The sequence below is a fragment of the Talpa occidentalis genome, unplaced genomic scaffold (assembly GCF_014898055.3).
Source record: "Talpa occidentalis isolate TD23 unplaced genomic scaffold, MPIMG_talOcc4v2.1 talOcc4.10, whole genome shotgun sequence".
In the NCBI taxonomy this organism is placed as follows: Eukaryota; Metazoa; Chordata; class Mammalia; order Eulipotyphla; family Talpidae; genus Talpa; species Talpa occidentalis.
The window spans coordinates 13,602,283-13,629,042 of record NW_023600993.1 but is presented as its reverse complement, the minus strand read 5'-3'; the positions used below and the strand labels follow the sequence as shown (position 1 = coordinate 13,629,042).

The window sequence follows — 26,760 nt, the reverse complement described above, 5'->3', positions numbered from 1 at the left end:
GGGTCATGTTTGGCAATATGGGGGATAACTCATTCAAACATTGTAATCTAAAGTGATATTCATGTCTATGGCATACTCCAAGTTTCATTTTAAATCATTTCACTGAATATGCTTGTGTGTAGGAAGAAGTATAATTCAATTCATTTTTATATCTGGTATTTATACTAAAATGTGCCTTTGGGTTTTATTGATATATTGAATAAGTGATTTTTGTAAGTTCTTATATGCTAGAACCCTAAAGATGAATAAACTTTTATCAAGGATATCCTAATGAAAAGTAAGGATACGTTGTAGATACAGGAGAATAAAAAAGAAAAAGCCTTTGTAGTCATGAAACGTATAATAGGAGCTAATACATAGTAAACATCACAAATAAGTTGCTAATATGTTAGGTAATGGTAAATGTTATCAGAAAAGTAAAGCTGAGTAACGAGATGAAGCGTAGGAGAGGGTGATACCAAATGTGGTAGTATAGCCATGGGCAACCTCTCAGATCACGACCTTTGAGCCTGGGCTTAGATTGGCAATGGGGAAAGTTATAGGATAAAAGATAAAAGCAGTAGGTGGGAAACACAATCACGTAGGGTTTTAATATTTTTTTAAATTTTATTTTGAGTGAGATGAGAATCCATTGGAAAGTTTTGAGCAGAGGAATGGCATAAGCTGAGTTAATTTAAATGGATAACTCAGGCAGCTATGAATAGAGGGTCTGTAGATGTCAAGGTTGGAAAGGTTAGATGTCTAATAGTGGTGTTGGCAGTGGTTGGGATCAGGACAAAATGGCCTGAGTCTTGCTTTTATACAGAAGGTAGAGCCAACAATATTTTTGAGTGAAGTAGATATACTCTAGGAAAATTTGAGCAGATAGTTGAATAATTTTAAGAGGTACAGAGTATTCCCAGCAGAAGAAATGGGGACGTGCAAAGACCTTTGGCAGTGAAGTATGATTTTGTTTAAAGAATACAATCAAGTTTTGTGTGATCAGAGCATACTGATCACAGAGGGAGAGGGATTGTGGGATCAGAAGGTGAAGCATGGATCTGGATTTAACTCTTAAAAGAGTTTGTATTTTACTTTAAAGTATGTTGGGACAAGATTTACAGTGGGAAAAATTGCATTGGATATTGTGTGTTAGATAGCTATATTAGGTTGACTTCAGCAGGCAATAACAAAAAAAATCTCAGTTGGGTTCTGTAGTAAGGATTCTGTTATAGATAGCAACAAGCCTAGAAGTAGGGTAAATCTAGGTTTGGTTAATCCACTGCAATTAAGTGCATATATCTTTGTAATTGAGAAGAAAAACCTGTAGAAGTCCCTAGGTGACTCCATTCCGGACCCTCATGATTGACTTAAAGGATTTCTGATCCAGAGCAGCTCTGCAGAGGCACATTGTCTAAACAAACAGGATTTTGTTAAAAAGGTGAACAGTGTTTACAACAGGGAGGAAGAAGGAAAGCTAGGAGACCAATTAGAAGTGTATTTCCAGAGTTCAGGCAAGAGATGAAAGCTAGGATTAGGGTGTTAGAAATGGTCATAAACCAAAGGGGAGGTAAAAAGTAGAATAAAAAGTATTAACTTCCTACTGGTATCTTCCATCACATTCCTTTTCCTTAAAAGAAGAATCTATGCTAGTGCTTTTGTTAGAAAGGCAGAATAAACTTTCTTCTTCACATTCAAACTTTTAGCATTTATTGCTTAATATTGCTATGCAGGCTCCTATGTTATTACATCACAGTGAGGGAACTATCCCACAGAAGAGCAGCGAGAACTTGCTTCTGGTGCTGGTCCACAAAGGAGAAGTTCTAAATCCTATGATTTAGAAAAGCGAATAGTGAAGCCCTCATTAGGAAGAAAAGACATGTGGATAAAAGTGGAGGAGGAGAGTTATAAATGTTTTTATGTAAGCTGCTTTGGTTAAAGAGGAACAGGTGATGCTTCTTAGTGGGTGGCTTCCACCAAAGGGAGGTTTTTGTTTGTTTGTTTGTTTGTTTTATGACAAAATGTATGATTTGTTTTGATGCTTATGTGAAGAGTGGCTATTTTTTTCTTTTTCTTATTCTTAGTGTCATTAATTTAATATAATTGGCCAATTAGGAATTCAAGAAGAATTGTAACATTGTAACATTTACTTTGATTTTATGAAAACCTGACTGAAGTCTAATGGCTAGAGGTGGTATCTATATGAAATAGGGCAGTAACAATTGGAAATACTTTTGTGTGACTGTATAATACTAAAAGGTTTGGTCACTAACTAAGCTACTTCCCCAATCTGTGCAGAGAACTTGGAAACCATAGAAAGTACATGTTGGAGAACTTTTGGTTTGGTCAAAGTTTATAATGCTCAAATTTCTCATGGTTTAGATGGTCACAATTGTCACTTTCTATGAACTTAGAGCATTTGAATATTGAAAGCCAAATATATTCTTATTTTGCAATCTGCAACATTTAAACCCATCTGTGTACCTTTTATATATTGTACAATTTGATTATATATATGCTTAATGAATCTGTCTTTTTGTGATAGATTGTGTACTCTAAACAACTTATTTTGATAGCTTGAAAATTACACACTTTAAATCTCAGTTTTTCTTTTCATCTTTGTTCTTAGCATTTTGACCATTATTGTAGTCCTATCCCTCTTAATAGACAACACTTTAATAGTACAGTTGTGTAGTTGGTAAGAATGAATTAGGGTTTCAGGATTTTACCAATGGGTGATATTTAATATTGAATGACATGTATTAAGACAAATGCTTTTATATATAATTTATTTGGCATTGTAAATGCATTTGTCTTGTGAGAAACAGACCCCCTGTTGTCAGATGAAGTATTCTGGAAAGGTTTGGAGTAAATAAATAATAAAACTACTTTGATATACAATCTAACCAATATTAAATATTAAGACTTTCAGATGATTGATTTTAATACTTAATTAACTTAGTTAAAGTCCAATGTAACCCTCTTGCATTAAAGATTGGCAGAACTTAAAAATGGAAACTTGATGCTTTCTCTTTGTTTTCTTTCACTGTTTTTCCTTTCTTCCTCTCTTCTTACCTTTCTGTCCCTTGTAGTTAAGACTTTAGAACATCATTACTCCCAATCATTAATCAACTCAAACCATTAGTTTCCAACATTTCTAAATAAAAAAGGCTTTGCCAAATCTTATAATGTTTAATTACTCTTTCAATTATGAAAATACAGCTTTTATCAAATTTTCTTGCTTTATAACCAAGATGTCATATTTTAGGTTGTATACTTAACATGCTAAATGCATGCTATCTATAACAGATATTTATTCATACTAGGTCCTCTCCTTTTATAATCATTCTTTGGAAATAGTTTATTTAAGCTCTTTGATATGCTTTTCTTATAGGAGATATCTTTATGTAAAGTAATACTACTCTGTCATTTCAGTGTTTGACTTTTAAGTTTACCATCAGTCAAGAATTTAAATGAATGAAGTATGCTTATATGAGCTTTTCTGAATATGGATGTCTTTAGAACACACAATTCAGAATGCTAATTCTATGCCTATGTATTAGAAACAGTGAAAGAATGAATACAAGCTGAAATACACAGAACTTCAGATTCAGAGGGAATAAATTATTTTTCTGGAGGTTTGTCTATGTGATGCCATTTTGAGATCCTTTCATTCAGTTATTTTATTTGTGCAATGCTAATTATTTGAAGTTCACTTTAAAACTGCTCATATCACTTCAGTTTACATGGAAGTATTGTTTTGAAATTTCATTTAATCTTTAAAACTGTCTTCTAAGCTTTCTTGCTAGACTCTTGCCCTTTGGTAAAATATTAACTATTTTCATGAGACATTCCTTCTTTTAGATAGATCATTTTTGTCTGAAGATTTAATGCCAAAAGAATCAGTTTGTGAAACCAATACAACTTGTCCTTAAGTTCAGTTTTTGATTTTAAATGGCAGTTTCTGCCTAATGTATCAATTCCTGTGACCTGGATGGCAGTAAAACTATATTACAAAACTAGTTTTGAGTTTGTGAATTTTGAGTTCATATGAAGTAGGAAAATTTAACTGTTATTTAAAATAAGTGTAGCAGAGAAGGAGTGTCACCTTTCTCAGGTCTTGGGAGTTACATTGTTGTGCTTTTTGAATAGAAAGACAGGATTACCTTTATTTCTTAAAAATCTGAGTAGCATTTTTGTCAATCAAAGAAATTTTAGAGATAGCTTGGCATTATTTAAAAATCTTGAAATCCATCAATTATGGCATTGTGTAGTCATTTTCACTAAGGTATATATTTTTGGTCACTGTAAATATATAGGCCTTGTGTATAGAAGATTAAGGCATACAAGTATAGATGTCTGAATTTGTAATACAAATATAAGGTGTTATGGCTCAATAGGGGTTATAAAATGTTCATGCTGTTCTGAATTTCACAGTGATTATCTTAAAATTTGTAAACCAAAAAAAATTTCCTTAATTCTGTATGAATTTTTACTAAATATACTCCTATGGGTAAAATATTTATTCATAATAGTGATTAAAATAGAGTTGTTTAAAGTCCATGGATATTCTGCTTTACAGTAGTCAAACATTTTCTCCTCATATATTCATGGACCAGAAATTGAAAAATTTTTAAGAAAATTACTTCACATTTAAAAGCAACATCATACTATGATTTTATAAGGTAATATAAGGTAATCACAGTAATAGTAGCCAACACACTTAAGAGTTTTTTTATTCCTCAAAGCTAAAATAGCCCTTTGTATTTAAACCAAAACAACAAACAAACAAACAAAAAAAGTGGCACCTGCTTAGTAAGTTACTTTTGAACTAGATTATTATTGAAATTCATTAAATTAAAAGAACATCATGCAAACTTTTTCAACAGATTTCACGAAAACAACTCATTGCTCCTATTAAGCAGGTTTGCTTTATTTAATTATAAAAGCATGTTTGTGTTTCAGTTTGAATTGATAAATATGATAAGTTATAGAGGATGCCTGATTGTATAGAATTGTGGCAGACTGGTGTAGTTGGTTAATTTTCTATTCTATTCATTATGTATTACCTTAGACTTGTCAGTTTCTAAAGAATTGTTAAAGTTAAAATCACTGAATGACTTCTTGAACCTAATTTTCCTTCAGGAATCAAAGACATTAAATGTTTTTGAACATCTTGAATGACTATATAAACATCAATATATTGTATTTTAAAGTATTTCTTGAAATTGGAATTATTTATAGAAATGAGAATTTAACAGGAAGGCCTTTAAAAAGAAAAATATGTATGTCTGTGTGTGATATTTGTGTTTATATAGTCTCCCCTTTGTAAGCATAACACCAGAGCTAGAAAGCGAGATATATTTGGATGTGGAAAAATAAAACTGTTGTCACAAAAATGCCATATAATTTGAAGACAGATGCACTTTAAGAAAAATACATGTATATTATGACACAGGTTTTATACCTTTAATATTAAAGTATACTTACAAATTATGAAAATAATCATAATAATAAACTCCTTCCACAAAAGACAATAAGCAAATATCAGAGAAAACATGAAGTCTTCTTACCTTGTAATCTCACTTGTTATCAAGCAAAGGCAGTATAAAATTTACCATTACTGTGTTTCAAAAGAAAAAATCAAATTAATTATTCCCATTGCTAATGCAGTTCCAGGGGAAATGAATTGTTCTACTATGTACAGTTCTTTCTAATTTGCCAAAATTTATCCCCAGATCTTATTTTTAATACATGTTTTGGCTCAGTAATTATAAAACTTACCCTAAGTAAATAATCGTGGATATGATACCATGATAATGAAAGATATGCATTATGAGGCTATTTATAGTATTGAACAACTGAAAGCATCTGTTTTCTAATAAGGAATTAGTTATGTAACTTGAAGTAGCTATATAATAGAATTTTAGGCATCCATTAGACATGATAATATTGATAATATGGCAATCTTTATAATGGCAATCTTTATAATCAGTATATTTAGCATGATGGATCACTTTAAAAACATATTTTAAATATTCAGAAAAAAGATAAAAGATATATGAACTACAATGTATAAATATAATGTATGGTTTTAGTTTTTTGTTTTCTAAATTTGTATGTTTATACTGTCAAAAGTATTATTTTGATAAAACAAAAGGATTTTATGCGTGACAACTTACAGTTTATCATGTGCAAAAATTTATTGAAATAAATGCGCTTGAACATTGAGGTAAAGTATACCTATAAAGTTAAGATTTTGGGGGAAATTATTAAAAATGGAAACTTTTTGCTACTCTGGCTTCATTGGGTATGCCTACCAAGTGTATTCACAGTCCTGGAGCCTGTGGATAATGTATGTAATGGTCAGTTATTTTAGTCTTGTATGTATTCCCAGTCATAGCAGAAAGAAAAAAAGTCATTTTTCTTTATATTTTTTCCTTCCCAGGTGGTCACTTTTGATGAAACTGTCCTGTTCCAACAATGTATCATTCCTTGTCTGAAGCTAGACATCCTCTTCAATCAGAAGAACAAGAAGTGGGCGTCGACCCCTTGTCCAGTTACTCAAACAAGTCTGGAGGTGAGTTTTACACACAGATGCATTCTGCAGTTGCTGGTAACCACGCCGAAGGTACCCCGTTATCTTCGCTCCCCCCATGTGTGTGATTTTCTTACTAAAGCGGAGCAGAGCCTGTTTTAAAAACATTTTCCTGCATGGACGTAGAGCTACCCTACACTAATGAATACCACAAAACATCAACTTTCAATTACAGACAGAAGCAGTGGGCAAATGTTTAATGTACTGTCATTCTTTATTAAAAAAAAAAAACACAAAAACTGTAAGCTTAAATAGTTACTTCACGATAAAGATATTGCAAAACAGCCTTTGTCAAGCATCTTTTAGTGAAGTGTGAGCTTTTAGAGTTGATTTTGCAGGGATTTTCTCCACACCCTCCACCCCCAAGTTGAGGTGGCTTTCAAGAAAAAGACTTGCCTGATTCTTTGTTATTTTTTTGATAATTAAATTTGTGTTATACTAAGTCTGGGCATTGAAATTATTAAAAGAGATTATAAAAGAAAAACTATATTAAGGATCTACCCTAGAAATAAATTTGTCAAATGGGTATGTATTACAACTCTGTATTATTTTCACAGTATTAATAATAATATATCTTGGAAGGAAATCGTCTGTGAGAATTTTTGAAATATTACCCATATTTTAAATAATTTGTTAAATATTTCAAAAAGTTAGTTCATTGATTCTAACTACTTGTGATTTTTCACTCATAAAATACATAAAATAATTCACATGTGTTTTGCGTGCTTCAAATAACTTTTTTCCCCCTATATCATTATACAGGTTTGCCATTAACTCATGTTTTGGGATTTAAAAAAAATAATTGATTCTTAAAGTGGCTATTTATATTTTTTCAGTTGCTTTATGGAGTATGTTTATGTGTTTATGTTGTGCATCTTAAATACCTTCTTCATCATAAAATGCCATTAGTTAGTTTTAATGAAAATAGTACTTGCCCTTGAACTTATTTTTGAGATTTTATTTTTTTTATATTTGCTTTTAACTAGATGTTCTCCAAAAAGCTGTTGTTTAAGGTTTTGATAATATGAAAAGATGATTATTGTCCCATTTCAGTATTTTAAGATTTCATTGGATAGAAATCTTTCCTAGTGATGTTTTTTTTCTTAAATGTGATGCCAAAAGAAACACCTATAATTAAATATATTTTGCAAGCACTTCTCTATAATAGGTATTTTAAAAAGTGAATGTTTTTGTGTTATAAGTATATAATATAAATTAATTTCACCAAAATTTTTCATGATATTTCTGGGTTTATATGATTATTTTTGAGCAGAGGGTTTTTGTTTTTTAAGTACACATTTTTCTCAGGTCTATTTCATTAAATTTTGAAGATTTTTTTTTTTTAAGCCCAGTTAAAAAAAAATTTTTAATTAATTTTATCCTTTATTGTTTGGAGGAATGAGTAGTTACCTTTACTGAAAAAGCTTTTCGTTTATATCCTAGCCTAACATTTCTATGACATACAAAGTTATTAGGACTGAATTGATGTTTAAAAGTGCCATTAATTCATTTACCCCAAATGTTCATTAACAATGTAAATGTATGCTGATGTTCTATGAGACAAGGAAGTGACTAATGACTCTTCCAACTAACAACACTTAAAATGAATAGAAACTTTAGATAGCTAATCTTGAAGTAATCAAGACCCTCATTCAGCTTGGCATCTCTGTATGCTCTAAAACAGCTGTCAACTGTTAAAAATATATACAAAACACACATACGCACACGCACATGCAGAAAGAAAGATATGTAAATATGTAGTTCTTCAAAGCCATAAAGGTTACTAACCATAGTGGGTTTTGTGCATTGTATATGTAAATATTTTATATAAAGCATCTATTTCATCTTCTTAGATTTCCTTTTTTCAGGGAAAAAAAAAGTGTGTTACATTTTAATGGGGTTGTCATATTTACTTGAAGAATCATCACCTTTCTAATATGTTTGTTTATTTTAATATATGTCTTTCCTGGGGGTCTCCATGTATTTGAAGCCTTTTACACATTCTTCCCACAAGGGAATTTGTGGTGACTGAATGACTCATTTTGTAAGCAATCAGACACTGGACTTAATCAGTGGTTTCCCCATGTAAAAGTCATGTGTGTGTGTGTGTGTGTGTGTGTGTGTGTTCTTAAATTCTTTTATAGATTCCCTAAGTAAACAAATACATATTTAATTTTTCAAATCTGAATTTTAAGATTTGTAAAAAACAGTGTATCACTGAGTTAGATGATTGAGAATCCTGGAAGCAATTAGCAAAAGTTGTCAAATAATAGGAATGTTAGAAAGAAAACTGCTTCGATTTATTTTCATGGGTGGTCAAAGAAAGTGGGGGAGGACAGAAAAAAGGAACTATTTTGCATACATAAAGTCAAAATCTTAGGCATATTTTCTATATGATTAAAACTTTTAACTGTTTATATTTTTCAAATAGACAACAGCATAGGAAGTATGACATTTTCTCTTTGAGCTATTATGTTAGGTCATATACAGAAATTACTCCTTAAATTAGAGATCTTTTGAAGATAGGATATTAATAAATAATTGACACATTACCTGTAAGTTCATTAAAAAACCAAAAATGTCTGCTTACCTGTTTGTGATTATTCACTTTGAGTTTGTAACTTTTAATAATCAATTTAATGAAGTTACTTTATTTCAAGCTGAACACAACTGTATATCAAGATGTAGCAAGATTTAACGTTAAAAATTAATCTCACTATGACTACTTATTTTCACAAGCTTGTAAGAGATTGGAATGTTGCTCATGATGAAAGAACATTTTTTCTATTAGATCTTTTGTAAAATGGCATTTTGTTACCTATTGCCAGAGTTTCTAGCTTCAATTTTATATGACTTTTTACTTACTGCTTTTATAGTGTTCAGATAATTACTTAATGTATCTTTGCCTTTTTATATAATATCTGTTTCAAAGCTTTCTTTCTATCATAATGTATAAAATATTTAGTAACCAACTTTAAAAAAAATTGCAGACATTCAGAAAATCCTGCCTACGCCATTTTTGCCACTTATGATTTTGTTTTTGTCTCAAATGTTCTCTTCTTTATGTTACCATATCATAGAGATTTCAAACTAGAAGGCAGTACATGACTTTTTGGAGAAGAAATTGGTAATAATTAAAAATAGTTAACTGAAGTTGATATAAAACGATGCTGTCCTGTTATGATCTTTAGGATTGTTTCTCACATAGAAGTGAATTTAGATTTGGGTGACAGGTGAATTTGTTCTGTTGAAGATAATAACTAATAAAATCCAAATTCTTCACCATGATGACCAAGGTCATTTTGTTAACCTGACCTTGCCCAGGGGTGCCAAACCAGTTCTAAACTCTGCACCTGCCCACATATCTCTGTTTTCTGCCTCTTTTTGATTCCTTCATAGCACTCACCCACATGTAACCCCACAGCATTCATCCATATGTAGCCCCAAGTATTCTTTCCTGTTTAGTGTTTGTCTCCTTGCTTTAAAATGTAAGCTTCCTGAGGCAGGACCATTTGTGTACCTTTTGCCTGGCAGAGACACAGTTCAATGAATAACCCACAGATGAATGAACTGGTTTTCTTTTACCTATTTCAGCTCCTTTACTTATATTAATCAAAAATTGCTTTCTTCCATCTGCCTTACTCCTTCCTGTCCTGAGTTGTTATGGATGAAATTGTCTTATTGGGCCTCCCTGGTGGCACAGCAGGTTGAGCACAGTGCTGTGAAGCTGTCCACAGCCTTTGCAGCATGGATTCCATTCCTGGCCAGCCAGGGAGATACCCACATAGTGTGGCAGACCTCTTCTGTCTTGCCTGCTGTTGCCCTCAGCAGTGTTTCCTGTCATCTGCCTCTTCAATTCCCCGCTCTGTCTCTGGTGAATTTTCTCACCCTCCTGCACCTCTGGCCTGTACCCCAGTTTTTGTATAAATAAATAAATCTTTAAAAAATTGTTTTATTGTCCCTTATTATTGTAGTACCTGAATTTTTCTTTAGTGGAACTTCAGAAGGTGTTCTTTTACCTCTCTTTCTGTAAAATCTTTATTAAAATTCCTTTCTTCCACATTTTCTTTCATTATGACCCTAATCAAAATTTCCATAAGAACCAAGTGCAGAGTAATATTCCATGGTATATATGTACCACATCTTCTTGATCCAGTCATCTATTTTTGGGCATTTGGATATTACTCAGCATTCAAAAAAGATAAACACATGCAATTTGCAGCAACATGGATGGCGCTGGAAGGGATCATGCTCAGCGAAATAAGCCAGAAAGAAAAAGAAAAATACCGGATGGTCTCACTCATAGCAGGAATCTAGAAAACTTAAATAAGGGACCAGGAAAATGAATAACTATAAGAAAGTGAAAATCAAAATCAACAAAAAACTATGAACCAGAGACACTTTTTGGGGGGTGGGGGGCAGGAGGGGAGGGATTGGGGTCAGAATGGGGGGGTTGCAATTGTATGGGGAATATAAAAATAAAATGTATTATTTTAAAAAAAAAAAAAGAACCAAGTGCAGAGAGTTTACTGATGGTAGTCAGTAAACCAGCTCAGTCCGTTCATTAGTTCAGTGTAATAATTTGAATCTACATTGATTTGGGTAGATTCAAATCTTGGTCTTGTTTTAAAGTCTTTAAAAAAAAAAACCAAAAAGAGTTTTTTGGGATGGTGCAATTGTAGTTTCACACCAAAATTAAAAAGGAAGCACAGAGATTTCCCATCTAACCCTTGCCTCCACAGGTGAGTAGCCTCTCCCATTTTCAACACCCCCTCACCAGAGTGGTACATTTGTCACAACAGATGAACGTACATGGAGCTTCTCATAATCACCTGAACTCCATAGTCCCTAATAGGACTCTTGGTGCTGTGCATTCTGTTGGTTTGGACAAATGTGTGATAAAACATATCCTCTTTATAGTAACATATAAAGTATTTTCACAGAAACCCTCTGTGTTCAGCCTATTCATCCCTTCTCCCCCCCTTAATCAGTAATCATCTTCATTGTCTGCATAGTTTTGTTAGGAGTATACTTTTAATCAAAAATACTTCCTCGAAATCAATAAAAACTATAAAGATTGTTAAATAAATGTAGGAATGACTTGGAAGTTCTTAAATGACAATAACAAGGATGTTAAAAATGGACAGTTTTAAAAGTGTCTTAAAAACAGATTTTGCCAAGTGTGGTGTGATAATTGGTAAAAGTGAAATCAGAGAGCAGCGAATCTGCCCTGCTCAGTTCCTCTAAATGAATCTGTGTGACAGAAAGCTGAAAGTGAGAGCCTTCAGTTTGAAAGGCATGAGTTAGAGATCTGAGGGTCATTCTGAGAGAGGTCACCTCAAACTTTGAGACAAATAAGAAATCCAAAGAAAGAAAAAAAGAGCTGAGGACTGATCTGTAGGAATTTCTCTTAATTAGACATTGGCTAGAGGGAGCATTATTTAAAACATTTGGGAAGAATAAGCAAAGTAGGGAAAGGGTAGAGGAGTGCTAAATTTTAGAAGTCACAGATGGAAGAGCTTCCAGAAGGTCCAAAGTGAGCCTCAGTTCTCGGGAGAAAATACACAGTTTGGTAATTGAAAATAGACTGACAGTCTGTAATTAGTGGTTATGCTGTTTTCAAGATACCGCTAACTCACTTGAGTGGATTGGAAGTGAACTCAAAAGATAGTGGTTAAAAGTCAATGATAAACTTTTCAATGAAGAGGTTCAACTTTTTAATACTAGATTTGAATGATTATGTGTGGATCTTTATGTGTTTGTGCTTTCAAAGTGAGTTAACATTTTAGTAAGTTAGACATCTTAATGGTGCCAGTGAAGCTTACTATTGGTAAAATGCAGACCCTTGAAAATTAAAAAAAAGAATCTTGTGGTATCAATTCGGAGTTTTTTTCAATGAGTGGTCCATTCCTTATTAATTGCTGGTTTTTAGTTTTATTTCACTGTTGTGGCAATTTCCTTTATTTGCTTGAAGAGGTAGGCTCCTTTCGAAGCAGCCTGCAAAAGCTACCCCAATATGGGAAAGATAATATGCACAGGAGTATCCATACCTTCAGGTAATTTTTCCCACCACATTTAGCCAGCTTTTACAGCATTCTTGAATAACCAAATTGGGAATTTGTGTGACAGTTTTTGTTGGCAGGGTCTAGGCATTTCTAGAACAGAGTTGTGGGATTTAGAGTGACAATATCATCTTGAAACTTTAGAAAAACAAAACTAAACCCTGCTCAGGTGAAATCAACCTACAGTGGGTTTCTTATTAAAGAATTATAGAGATGGAGTTTGGAATCTTTAAATAGTGAAACATCCATCCACTAAGTTGGCATGGTTTGCAAAAGTAACCACCGTTATGGCCTTCTCAATGTCACCACCTCCTTTTGTTCATTTACCTGGCTTAGTGGTAAAACGAATAATTAGTCCTTTACAAGTATAAACAATTATGAACCTCCACCTCCTCCTTCCTTCTCCTAAGTCCACTCATAGCTTAAACCAACTTTAAAACCTTTACCTACTGAAACTACTAGTTTTAAAGATTATAGGCTTTCTTACTTTGATCTTACCCAATCAGAGGGAGAAAATTGAATATTCTGGGAGAAGAAAAGGCAGGCAGACAATTATTTATTCAAGGAAAATAATTTAAGACCTCTTTGATCCTTCATATATATTTCTCCTGCTCCTCCGCTAGGGGTAATTTCCAAAAACCAAGTTCTAGTCTTAAAATATCACCCTATTTTGCAGTATAATAGTCAGGAGTATTTTTTAAATATCGCTGATACAGCTTGGTAAAATTATCTGTGCATATACTTGATTTTTAAAGATAATATTTTAATACCATTAAACTTGGATATTTATAAATTTTTCTTGTACATCTAAGTGTAGCACCTTGTATGTGTTTAAATTTAGGGGATTGAAACTATTATTATTATGTATTCTACTAATCTTTTTAAATGAACAGAAGATTAAATTTATTATATGAAGTTTTAATCTGTGCTACAGTCATAGATGTTGATATCTACTTTAGCATATTTTAGCAGTTTAGAAATTATATATGTAATTTGTGGAAAAAAGAGACATCTGTTTGTTGTGGTATTTTTATTATGATTTGTTGGATTCTTCAAGTTTGTGAATGTAGCTTTTTTTCTGTGGTTGTTCTCTGACATTGTTTTAAAAAGATGCCTTTACCAAAAGCTTTGGGAATGCTTTACCTTGCTGATAAGATTATTCTGAGCTCAAGTAGTTTTTATTCTTAACTTGTATTCTGAGAATTGAAAATAAATTAGTTTGCCATCATTATGCTTTTGCTAGTATAAGGCTTCCTTGTTAATCAAAGAGGTGTTTTGAAATACGAAATCTTTTTCATAAAGTGCTTATGCTGTACTCTAGCATTTGACTGTTCTGCTCTTTGCATTTCCTGAGAAGAAATCCTGTGTTTGGGCCTCCCTGGTGGCCTAGGGCTTAAGTCCCAGCATTATCACTGCTACTATGGCCTGAGTTCAATCCCCAGCCGGGGAGCTGACCCACATATGGTGCAGCAGAACTCCTGTCTCACCCGTTGCTCCTTAACAGTGTATTTTCGTAAATCTGCCTGTTCTGCTCCCTGCTCTGTCTCTGGTGAATCCTCTCACACCCTGGACCTCTGGTCTACACCCCAGCTCTTCTACACAAAAATAAATAAGTAAAATCTTTAAAAAAGAAAAGAGAAATCCTGTGTGAGGTACATAGGAAAGCATGAGGGAAGACACGTTATGTTAGCTTTAAACTATTTTATTTTCCACTTTAGGAAAATCTGAGTGTTTTAAATGAAAGAAATCATAACAATTTTAGTATCTCAAGTTATTTACTTTCAGTGGTCATTTTCTTTTATTACATCTCTAGTATTAAAAATGCAATTTACTTGAATCTTTAGAAATGGTTTAATTACCATTTGGGAATTATTGTATTCCTATAAATTACATTGATTGTTTCTCTAGAACTTGCAAATATATTTAGATTTAGTCAGCTAACCCTCCACTAGCTTTGCCTTATCAACAGATAAATTATGAGCATTCACTTTTACTTACTCAACTTATTTTTAAGGCAATGTGTGAGCCAAATTATTGTTTATATTATGGGGATATGTATATTTAAATAATCTCTTTTCTCCTTTCTTCCAAATATAAATAGACTTAATGACAACTTACTTCCTAGAATTTCTATTTAATGAAAATTTTAAAAGAATATGACTGATTTCGATCAAACTTAAAATACTGCTATCAATTGGTATCTTTACTTGGACATGTGAATATCTGTCTTCTCATATTTATAATCTTCAATTAGACGTGTTGCAACAATGATAAGAAATTACAGTGACAAAAATACAGATGAGGGCCTCCCTTGGTGGCGCAGCGGTTGAGCGCTGGGCTGCAACGCTGCCCGCAGCCTCTGCAGCGCTGGTTTGTTCCCCGGTGGCTGGCGAGGATCCCACACAAAAAAAAGATACAGATGAATAGAAGTCATAGAGGCACAGTCTGCAGGCCATAGACTTTATGTCTATTCATTCAAAAATATTTTTGATCTTCTAGGATCTGGGGATAGACTATTGAACAAGCAATTCTCATGGAATTCAGATTGTACCATGAAAGAGACAGTAAAAAAATGGAAAAAAGCATAAGATTAAGAAATGAGTGATAAACAATAAAAATATTAAAATATAGTACTCTTACAGTGAACAACTCGGCAAGTGCTTGAGATTGTCTGGGAAGATGTATGAGAATGTGATACATCAGCCATCACCGAACCTGGGACAACTTGGGTGGCAAGGGAATGGCTCCCACTGGGCCCAGTAGGCAGGGAGGGGCAAGATTAGGAGGATTTTGTAAGCCATGTTAGAAAATACAGATTTTATTTGAAACACTCAAGAGTTATGTCACAGTCTGTATTGTGATGTCTGTTGAACTCTGATTTTTTTTCCAAGATGATGGCCCTAACTATTTTTAATGTATATTTATATGACTTGATTCTAGGCACTTGTTAAAATGCCAGATTTATGCAGTTGTACTATTGTTTCAAATTTCTTTTATGGTTGCAGTTCTGTATATTAATATTTGTTTCTATTCTCAATATTTTAACTATTAAATGGTGACATATCTCTGCTTAATCTGAGATTAAAGAATGCCCTTAATTTTTTTTAAAGATTTATTTATTTATATATACAAGCACTGGGTACAGTCAGAAGCGCAGGAGGGTGAGAGAATTCACCAGAGCCAGAGCAGGGAGCAGAGCAGGCAGAAGGATGGAAGTACACTGCTGAGGGGAGCAGCGGGCGGCAGGAGAGGTCTGTGTGCCATGTGGGACCCTCCTCTGGTGGCCAGGGAGCAGCTGGGGATCGAACCGGCGTTGCAGAGGCTGTGGGCAGCTTTGCAACCCAGCGCTCAACTGCTGCACCACCGGGGAGGCCCAAAGATTGCCCTTAAAAAGCCATTTATACAAAGCTCAGTTACTTCCACCTGGTCTGTTTTATGTCTTGCTACTAATATTAAAAAAGTTACAGTAAATTCAGTCTAGTTGGGCTTTTCTATTTGATCCTGTGTGTGTGTGTGTCTGTGTGTGTTTCTGTGTGTGTCTGACTTACTTGGGAGTGGGAGGTGCCATATAATCATTACTCTCCCTTTGCTGATGTAATGGAAAATTTGTTCCTCTAGGACATATTAGAACAATGTATTTAATGCTCTTCAATTTAATTTCCTAGTATCACAATTAATACAATTAAGGTCACTTGAAATGAAACTATTAACAAATTGAGTAATTTACTTTAACAATGTCAATGTGTTCTCACAATTAGATTTGCTTTAATTAGTGTACAAGCTATTATTAAATAGCATACTTCACATAGAAAAATGGAATAATGCATTCTTGGCTTCTTGTAACAGAAAGAAACTTTTAATGGACTGAGTGATTTTGTTGAAGAGTTGCTAGACAAAAAGTGATGAAGGCAAAAGTACAAAGTTACAAAGCAAAGTTCACATGAATGTAAACAAGACTTAACTTTTCTTGGCCCTTAACAAATATGTGTCCTGTGTAACATTGTGTAAATATCACTGGATACTTCTAATGATCACTGGATACTTCTAATGACAGTTGGGGAGGGAAACATAAATCCTGGATAATATTAAGTGTTAATATTTATCTGTATTTTTGTTTAATACTGCATTAATATCCCAACTTTCGAGTGTCATAAAATGTGTCATTCCTAGCTAATTACCCTCATAAGAGAATAGAATGGTGTGAAATATGAAAAAGGTAGGGTATAAGAAAAGTTTGCTTCTCAAATCAACTTTTGTTCTATATTTTTTTTGATTTTTTTAATATTCCCCATACAATTGCACCCCCCCTTATTTTGACCCCAATCCCTCCTCTCCCCGCCCCCTCCATAGTGTGTCTCTGGTTTATAGTTGTATGTTGATTTGGCTTTTTCTTTATTATAATTATTCTTTTTTCTGGTACCTTATTTAGGTTTTCTAGATTCCTGCTATGAGTGAGACCATCTGGTATTTTTCTTTTTCTTTTTGACTTATTTCGCTGAGCATGATCCCTTCCAGCTCCATCCTTGTTGCTGCAAATTGCACAAGCTTATCTTTTTTGATTGCTGAGTAATAGTCCATGGTGTATATGTACCACATTTTCTTGATCCAGTCATCTTTTTTTGGGCATTTGGGTTGTTTCCAAAGCTTAGCTATTGTAAATAGTGCTGCTATAAACATAGGAGTGCAGGTGCCCTTTTGAATTAATGTTTCTGTGTCCTTTGGGTAAATACCTAGGAGTGGAATTGCTGGATCATATGGAAGCTCTATCTTTATTTGGTTGAGGAATCTGCACACAACTCTACATAGTGGTTGGACCAGTTTGCACTCCCACCAGCAGTGCAGGAGAGTTCCTTTTTCTCCACGTCCTTGCCAACATTTGTTGTTGCTAGCTTTTTTAATATGTGCCATTCTCACTGGTGTGAGATGGTATCTCATGGTAGTTTTGATTTGCGTTTCCCTGATTACAAGTGATATTGAACGTTTTTTCATATACCTGTTGGCCATTTGCATTTCCTCTTTGGAGAAGTTTCTTTTTAGCTCTTCTGCCCATTTTTTGACTGGATTATTTTCTTTGTTGTTGTTGAGTCTCATCAGTTCTTTATAGATTTTTGTGATCAGCCCTTTATCATTAGTGTTGTGTAAAAAATTTTTCTCCCAGTCGGTGGGGTTTCTCTTTGTTTTGGTTATTGTCTCTTTTGCTTGTTCTATATTTTAATGTGGATATTTCATACTTAAGAATTCACTTTACTAGCTAATGAAAAGTCCTTCTACCCATTCTATCAGAAGACATGGGAGGAATAAATGGTTACATTTCTGTTTCTGTATATGCAGAGTAAGGGGAAGAAGATGAATTGTCAACCAAGTTATAATTAATATGATCTGCTGTTCTCTGTAAACATGAGAACAAGATTTACTATCATGTAATCAAGTGGTGATTTTGTGTGGAAGGGAGATAAATGCAATCCAGATAATTCAATACTGTAATTTAAAAAAAAAATTAGTTTGACAATCTTTTTGCTTAATTTGATTGATTTAAGTTTCTATTGCTTTCATCTTCTTTCCTTTTTTCTCCTTTGGTTAATGACAGAAATTTGTAAAATTGCAAGTAAAAAAGAGGCAGGCATAAGAGTAATTAGGTAATAAATATTTAAACGTAAAGTGCAAGAAGCTTGGAGAATCCAGACTTTAAAAATTAACTAAATCTCTCATTACTAGGAAGAAGGCATTAGAGTACATTTACTTTTTCAGTACTTGTGAATGTTTGTACAATGACCCTCCATTGACTTTCATTGTGTGTCCCAAATTCTGAGTTTAATCTACCAGGTTGTTCACAGATCAGATGTGTTAGAGATAGATTAATTTACTATTAATAGAAGAACAGTCTACTTAGCAGTAGAAGAAAATTAGTTTAGCTAATTCTTTAAATAGCATTGTAAATTGAGCATAAAAAACTACTACTTATTTGATACATATTCTACAACAAACAGTTCTCATTTTGCCTTAATTTGATTATTCTTATAGCTGGTTTCTAAATTCTATGTTGAATTTTTAAAATATGTCTATTGATGGCTTGTGTTACAGAATATTAAAAGAGTAGTCAGAATTTTATTTTTTAATGCTTGATTTTTAAAAGGTAGTAGATTTTTTAAGAGACTTGATTTATCTAAATTGACCAGATGTATGATGTTCTTACTTTTTTCCAAATCTTGCTTTCTTTCGCCTTGTAAGAATTGTGTAAATTGTGTAAATTGGGCCACCCCGGTGGCTCAGTGGTTGAGCGCTGGGTTGCGAAGCCGCCCGCAGCTTCTGTAGCGCCGGTTCGATTCCCAGCCATCAGGCAAGGATCCTATATGGTGCACAGACCTCTCCTGCCGCCTGCTGCTCCTCTCAGCAGTGTTCTTCGGTCTTTCTGCCTGCTCTGCTCCCTGCTCTGGCTCTGGTGAATTCTCTCACCCTTCTGTGCTTCTGACTGTACCCAGTGCTTGTATAAATAAATAAATATTTAAAAAAAATGAATTGTGTAAGACTTTTTGAAATAACTTAGTAGCCCTTAGTGTTTAATCCATTTCAGATGTAAGGATTGATTCATTGCATGTCAGGGTTGTAGCATTTCAGAAGCACCTTTCCACACCTATAGAACAGCCTCTGTTTTCTTGGATACTGTGGCTCTAGAAGGCTTCCATAGCCTGGTTTTATGCATTTGTATATTCACTTTACGTTGTGACCAGAGAGGATTCCTCTATTAAAATCAAGAGTCACCTGGAATAGTCCACACAGCATTTAAAGAGAACAGGTTAGGAGACTGATGCTGCCTGATTCAGAATAGGAAGTCCAGAAGTACACCCATGTAGTTATAGTCAAGGCAACTGGACATCTACATGTGATGGGAAAAAAAAAGAAAAAGACATCTCAACATATAATAGAAATGCTGAAAGGGGGCACCCTGTCTTGTTCATGATTTTAGGGGGAAAACTCAGTCTTTCTTCATTGACTGGTGTTAGCTCCTATATATAATGTTTTCTCTTTTGTTGATAGTCTGTTTCAGCTTTGTTTTTATTTTTTGAGATACTGTTTTCCTGGCGTCCTTCAGTTCTGTGTTCATGGTTTCCTTTAGCTATTGGAATATATTTATGACAGTTGATTTAAAGTCTCTCGTAAGTCTAATCCCTGGACTTTCTCAGGTATACATTTTGTTAATTTTTTTCTTTCCCTGTGAATTGCCCATACTTTCTTGTTTCTTTGCGTGCTACTTAACTTAGATTGAAAACTAGATTTTCTACTTCCTTCTTTGGGATTTGTCATGTTAGTGACTTTTATAAACTCTTTTCATAAAGTCTGTATTTTGTGTTATGTATCACATCTTCTGTTAGCTTCGTTTTCACCTAGTGTTTTCACCTTAAGTACCTGGAGAAAAAACAAAGGGAAGTACCCTCCTAAACTTTGCGTTTTGTCTCAGTGTGAAGGAGGCTTTAGCCTTCACTTCCTAGTCCCATCGAGTGTGAAGTTCAATCTGAGCTGAAAGTTTGAGGTCTTCCCGGGCCTTTTCTGAACCTACATCCAGCATTGAGTATGCTTGTGGCCTTCTCAGTTCTTTCATTACACAGTATCTTTTAAAGTCCTCATTCTCCTAGCTACCCCCTTTCTCCACTTTTTCCTTCCCAGACTGTTTGGTTGTCTGTTGCTTGTGTTGATAACTATTTCCAGCCATAGGCTGCTGTGGCTAGTACCTTTGACTTTAACTGCTTTGGGCAGTGAGAATGCCACCATGTTAGCTGCCCCAGTGCTGGAAATGGACACTCGAAGCAGCACAAAAAAGGCAGACACTTGCACTCACTTTTCAGAAAGCTGCCAGACAGGTTGAAATATTCATCTACGTTTCTTTCAGAACAAGGTCTATGTAGCTCACTGCTGGCTTCCCAGGAATGTGAGCTGTCACACACCTGGTAAAGAATGCTACATAGGCGATTTAAAATGCTACCCTGTCCTCACACCACAGTGCAGTGGCAACTTTCTAAACGAATCTTTCCTGTGTTTGTTGGAAGTTTTGGACTAGATTTCAGACCTCTGCAAAAGTTGATACTTAACAGTTTGTGTTGCCAGCTTAGTTGCATTTATAGAGGGGTAGAACACTTGAGTTTTCTGCACTTACTCTTATTGATGCACTATGCGGAGGCTTTTACAATGATATGTTTAGAAGCTTATCTTTCAAAATAAATATAAAGAAACACCATAAAAACTGCCAGTGTTTTCAGACATGTACAGAAAAGTCACAAACCTCATATATTTTTCAGATATTTCTTATTTCTGCTCCAGAATATCACTTTCTTTCGTTTTTCTTCATTTTTAGATGATGGCAATGATGCTAGTATTGTCCTTTAAAATTTCTTAGTGCTGGGACTTCACTGTTGGCCTAGGAGTTAAGTCTGAATGCTATCACCACCATGGCCTGGGTTTGATCACTGGTCAGGCCCATATACGGCACAGCAGACCTCTCCTGCCTCCCCTCATGCGCCCCTCAGTTTTTCGGTGAGTCTACCTATTCTGCTCCCCACTTTGGTGAATCCTCTCACTCCCTTGCACCTCTGACCTACACCCAGTTCTTCTATGGGAAATAAAATAAAATTTCTTAGTGCTGATGTTACATGCACTATGTAATTTCTAATTTTCATGTTGATCTTAGTTCTATTAAGTAATTTAGTGTCATTGTCCAGAGTCATCTTGCAAATGTAAAGAATTGATTACTCCCTTTGATTTTGTTAAGAAGATTGAAGTCGGCTTAATGGGGATGCCTCATTCCTATCTCTTCTTTCTTCCTGTAAGAATAGACGCTGCCTTGGGTCCTGTGAATGCTTCTTTTACTCTGTGGAAGGTTGGCTTAGCATGTAGTTGGTTACATGCCAGGTGTTACCTGTTAGTACCGCTATAAAAGTCATCCGGGGATGCTTTGAGTAGCAGGGATGGTTATCCTAATCAGGGTTTGGACTTCCCTCAACTTTGAATTTCTGATTAATAATGTTCCTGAAGTTTTAGCTCCACCCTCAACATAGTAAACCCTAAGTTGTGTTATCTTTTAATATGACCATATGATTAAATTTTTCTCAATTATGACATCAGGACTGTGATAGGTTTCATACTGAGAAATAGTATTGTGTACCATATTGTGTTGAAAAGTCCTTCTGTTCATATCCTTAAGGATGAAACATGAAATTGTTACAGCCTTACTTCTTTTCAAGGCAGTGGTCTTAACCTTGCCCAGCATTTTATTGCGGCACTTGCTTTCCATTCTGTAATTTCCTTATGTTCAGCTACTCTTCAGTTATGATGCTTCATCTTCAGTATCCAGGTATAGGAATCTCCTTTCTCCTTAATCCTCAATTACCTAGTATAGAGGCCTCTTTTTTCCTTAAAACTTGATGGATTGATGATACTCAAATATGTGTATTAGCGTAAAAATCATTGTTCTCTTCCTATCTGAAAGTAATTTTCAAGTAGACCAACTATGAATGACTCACAAATCATCTTTTAGGAATGAAAAAGAGAACTTCTTATGAGACTGGACTAGTTATCTCAAGTTTCTTCACCTAGAAAGGTCGTCTTCTGCAATCAGTTGTTCTTGAGAAAAGCTTTTGAAGATACAATTATGAATGTTTTCTTAAAGTAATCAGGTTTAGGCAACTATTTCAATGGCTAATGAAATTTTATTTTAAAAATATGTATCTGGATAAAAATCACCTATATACAGTATTTATATTTTAGTCATTCAGAGGTTAAATTATTTTTTGCAGCTGTCAAGCATAATAGTTTAATAGTCCTTTATGTACACTTAATTAATTATATGTTAAAATTAATATCACAAGTAACTTAGTAACAAGTTAAAAATAAATCTTTTGTCTTGTTAATCAAACTTCACACAGAAATGCAGTAATTAAGTATTTGACACATTTCTATACCTTCCACTTGTAATGATTTCAGAATGTGATTAATTTGATACATGTGAACCTTGTTAACTATACAATTCATACATGAGTTTAGAAACTGTATAAACATCAAGAAAACTTATTTTTATAGTACATTTCAAAACATAGTACACTAGTAAAGTCTACTTAGTAAAGGACCAAACTGATCAGAAATTCTGGTTGTAGTTCAACTAGCTAAATGTAACATTTTGAGATTTCTGTTAAAGTTAAAAAAATTGTTATCAGAGCCATTTGATATTATTGCCAAGACAACTATACAGCTTTCATTTAAATCTTCTGTGTCGTCAGATGCATGGAAACAATTAGGATTAGGAACTTGGAACTACTGGAACATTTTTGTGGGGAGTGTGGGGGACTGTTAAGTATGTGTTTTTTAATGGCAGTTCATACATTTCCTTTCTATTGACTTGCAGTTTTTAAATAGTTGATCTAATTTTAAAGATGGCTGTTATGTTAAACTCCTCTTCAGAAACTCAGAGGTGCTATCTTATAAACATCTAGGCAAATGACTGGGTTCAGATGCCTGGCTTGAGGGGAAGTGATGAAAACACCAAGAAGCATTTACATGCTTGGTAATTTCTTGCCATTAAAACACGCACACTCATACACACGTACACACACAGATTAGGTGTGTATTTACGCACAATCTGGCCTTTTAACAAAGAAAAATAAGCCTATGTTTAGGCTGCCACTGCTCTGAACAAAACAGCTGAGACTTTAATGAACACCATACTGAGGGCATGTAGGACATAAGGCGAATTAGGCAGGTTACAAACTGCACATCTTCTGTTTAGATATAAGAGATCTCCCCAACCCTGACAATTAGTTGTACTGACAAGGCAAGCAGATAGACAGAAACAGAAGGAGATCATTTGTATCAATTTGAGAAATAGGACTAGTAATGAAACAAAATAGCTGTACAAAATAGTCTCACTTTTACTTTACCATTGTTTTCTCCATATTTCCTCCCAAAATAAATATACATGGTTAAACAAAAGGTTCTCTTTGGGGTGTGTTTGCAAATAAAGACCAGCATAGTTTTTATTACTTATTTTTTTAAAAAAGAGTTTTCTGGACACTCAAATCTTAGTCTTGGTAACCTGACAGCTTTGTTTAAACATTGAATATGAGTTTCCTTTCATGAAAATCTTTTCAAAGTATAGCAGTTCAGCTGTGAAAACCTGAATACATTAATGATGACAAAGAAGCTCAAGAATGAGCCAACATTTGTTTTGTTCTTTTAAACAACATTTCTAGATAAATTGAATACACCAAATTTTTGCAGGGTTATTTAACTCTTCCCATATTTCTTTGCTAATAAACGTCCTTCTGTTTACCTTATTATTAATCACTTTAAGTTACTTTTTAAACAAAAATAAATAAGAATTTTTGTTAAGATGACTTAAACATGTTACATGAAACATTTCAACATTTCCTTTGATGTACTTAATTAAACTTAAGGATACATCACTCATGTTTAGGTTTTGAATGTACTTTTTGGAAGAGGTTCACTTTTTAAGAACCAGACAGTTGTGTTCTGAAAATATTTAGTTAAGGATCATTTACTTTGTATCTTAAAAGATGAAAAAGTGTTAGTTACAAAAAATAACAATACTGAAATTTTTTAATGTAGTTCTTTAAGGGTCATAGCATGCTTATTCAACATTGTTGCTCTTATTGAAATGTGACGTTTTCTGAAATAAATATTTCTTAGCGAGAAAATTTTAAAATTTACATATATATGTCCTGTTATTTCAAAAAACATTGAGACATAATTTGAGACACATATGTGAAGGTTAGTGCCTGATTTTTAAAGTTCAACCTTTCTTTTCTGTTTACAAACACTTTTCAGTAAAAGTATCACAAAAACCTTTGCATTTTCACAAAATGCATTATCACATGTGATAAATGCATTTATCACGAAACCTTTGCATTTTCAATATTTTCTCACAAATTCCTTGAACTACACTGAGATAGCTTACATTTACAAATTGAAAATGTTTTCAAAAAGTATATGGCTGAATTCAATAACTAAAACAATCTGTGTTGGCCAACTATATTATATGCTTGGCACATACCAAGCAACAATCTTTTATATTATTCATAATCAGTTAGCTCTTGCTGCGTAACAAACCATCCCTAAACTTGGTTACTTAAAGCAACAAGCATTTGTTATTGAGCGAGTGTGGGTCCTTCTCTTGTTCTGGCCTGAGTTTGCTTATGTATTGGAAGACGGCTAGTCTATGAATACCTCATTCATACATTTGGCAGTTGACTTGAGTGATTTATGGAGGAACTGAACCACATTTTTCATCCTTCAGCCATTGCTTTTTTTGTCAGCACTGTGGTGTGATCTTTCCAGAAATACAAACAAGTTGCAGTGTTTCATGAGAACTAGGTTTGTACTGGCAGTTGTCATACCTGCTACTTTTTTTTTTTTTGGCTAAGGCAATTAACATTGCAGCCAGAGTTAAGTGGTAGCATTATGAAATGTTAATGCCACAAATAGTTTGTCTGCCTATTAGATACTGTGGACTTTTGCAGGCTAATCACTATTGCAATGCCTAAGTTGTTTTTATCCCTTAAAAGCAGATTTTTGCCTCCTTGGAGGTAACACCATTCCTTGTGAGATACATGTTATATAGTTAGAGTAATAAAGACCACCATCGTAATGGTGGAAGGACAAGCATGTTAGCCAAGAAATGCTTTGAAATGTTGAACAACACTGATATACAGTAAGTCTTAAAATCAGGTATTATGATTCCTCTAACTTTTTAATTCCTTTTCAAAATTGTTTTGGTTATTTTAATTCCTTTGCCTTTCCATGTAAATTTAGAATCAGCTTTTCTTCATGTTCAAACAATCCCGCCAAATTCATATTAGGAATTTTAACATCATCTAGTTAGTAGATCATCTAGTTAGTAGATGATGTTGTCTTCAGGAGAAAAACAATAGGTTTGCATGGGGATGGTGGTAATGGACATGAAGAGAATATGTTTTTGAGATGAGCAGATAAGACAATTGATAAACTGATGGTAGTGAATATAAGAGAGGAATCCAGAAAGATTCCTAGTTTTTAACGTTGGGTAACTGACTAGATGATGCTATTTACTAAAATGTTAGAAACTGAGAAAAATTTAAACTTGGAGAGAATGATAATGGGAGGCGAAATCAAGATTTTTGTTTGCCTGAATTGAGACATCTGACTTGTGTGATAGACATTACTATGGAGATGTTCACTGAGCAGATAGTAATTGACTCAGAAATTCTGGAAAGAGAGTCTTGAGATAGAGATTTGGGGATTTAACTGGCACGTTCATTTTCTTTTATTTATAAAAACTGTACTTTTGATTATTTTTTTAAATTTAAAAAAAGTTTTATTAAATAGAAAAAGCTACAAATCTGTCCATCATTAGGCATTTTCATCTTATTACTCAGCTAAATTCTCATCAAATTTGATTTACTGACTCATGGCCAGAACAGATGTTATCTTAATGGAAGAGAGAAAAGGAAAATTAAGTATTTTGAGTCACAAAGCCACCTCCAAATTTTATTCTATGAGGCAGTACAAGAAAAATTTTAAAATCTCTGTTCATTTGCAAGTAAACTAGTGCTTTATACTTGATGCTTTTACATCTTTAGCTTTATTTTGTTTTAAAAAAGTTAAATATTTTTGAAAAATTAAATATGTAAAGGATGAATGTGAGAATATTAAGGAATCCTTAGTGTTATGAATTTGTATATGAATTTATATATTTATATTAATGTGCTAATATTTTTAATCCTCTATTAGAATCACATTTTTCATGTGTTAGGAATATGAGATTGTTCAAGATCAATAATTGTTCTTTTATACATCTCTGATAATTCAGTTATACCATAAAATTATTGATAAGAATGTTAATCAACAAAGAGGTCAATAATATATAATGGGGAAAAGACAGTTTCTTCAACAAATGGCATTTGAAAAACTGGCACAAGAATGAATCTAGATCACTCTCTTACACCAGACATTAAAAGGTAACTCAAAATGGACTATAAACTTGAATGTAAGACTTGAAATCATGAAGCTCCTGGAAGAATACTTAGGCAATATGTTACTTGACACTGTCTTAGTGATGAATTCTTGGATTTGACACTAAAA

The 26,760-nt window shown here is 33.6% G+C and overlaps 1 protein-coding gene across 5 annotated transcripts in view; it reads left to right on the top strand.

Annotated features, from left to right (window-relative positions):
- TBC1D5 (TBC1 domain family member 5) overlaps positions 1–26,760 on the top strand; it is a 378,633-nt gene that overhangs the window by 132,026 nt on the left and 219,847 nt on the right. For all 5 annotated transcript variants that reach the window (XM_054691161.1, XM_037524823.2, XM_054691119.1 and 2 more), the window contains one exon: positions 6,428–6,559. In XM_054691161.1, the coding sequence (XP_054547136.1) occupies positions 6,463–6,559 (97 nt within the window). In that variant the 5' untranslated portion in view covers positions 6,428–6,462. The remainder of the gene's footprint in view (positions 1–6,427; positions 6,560–26,760) is intronic.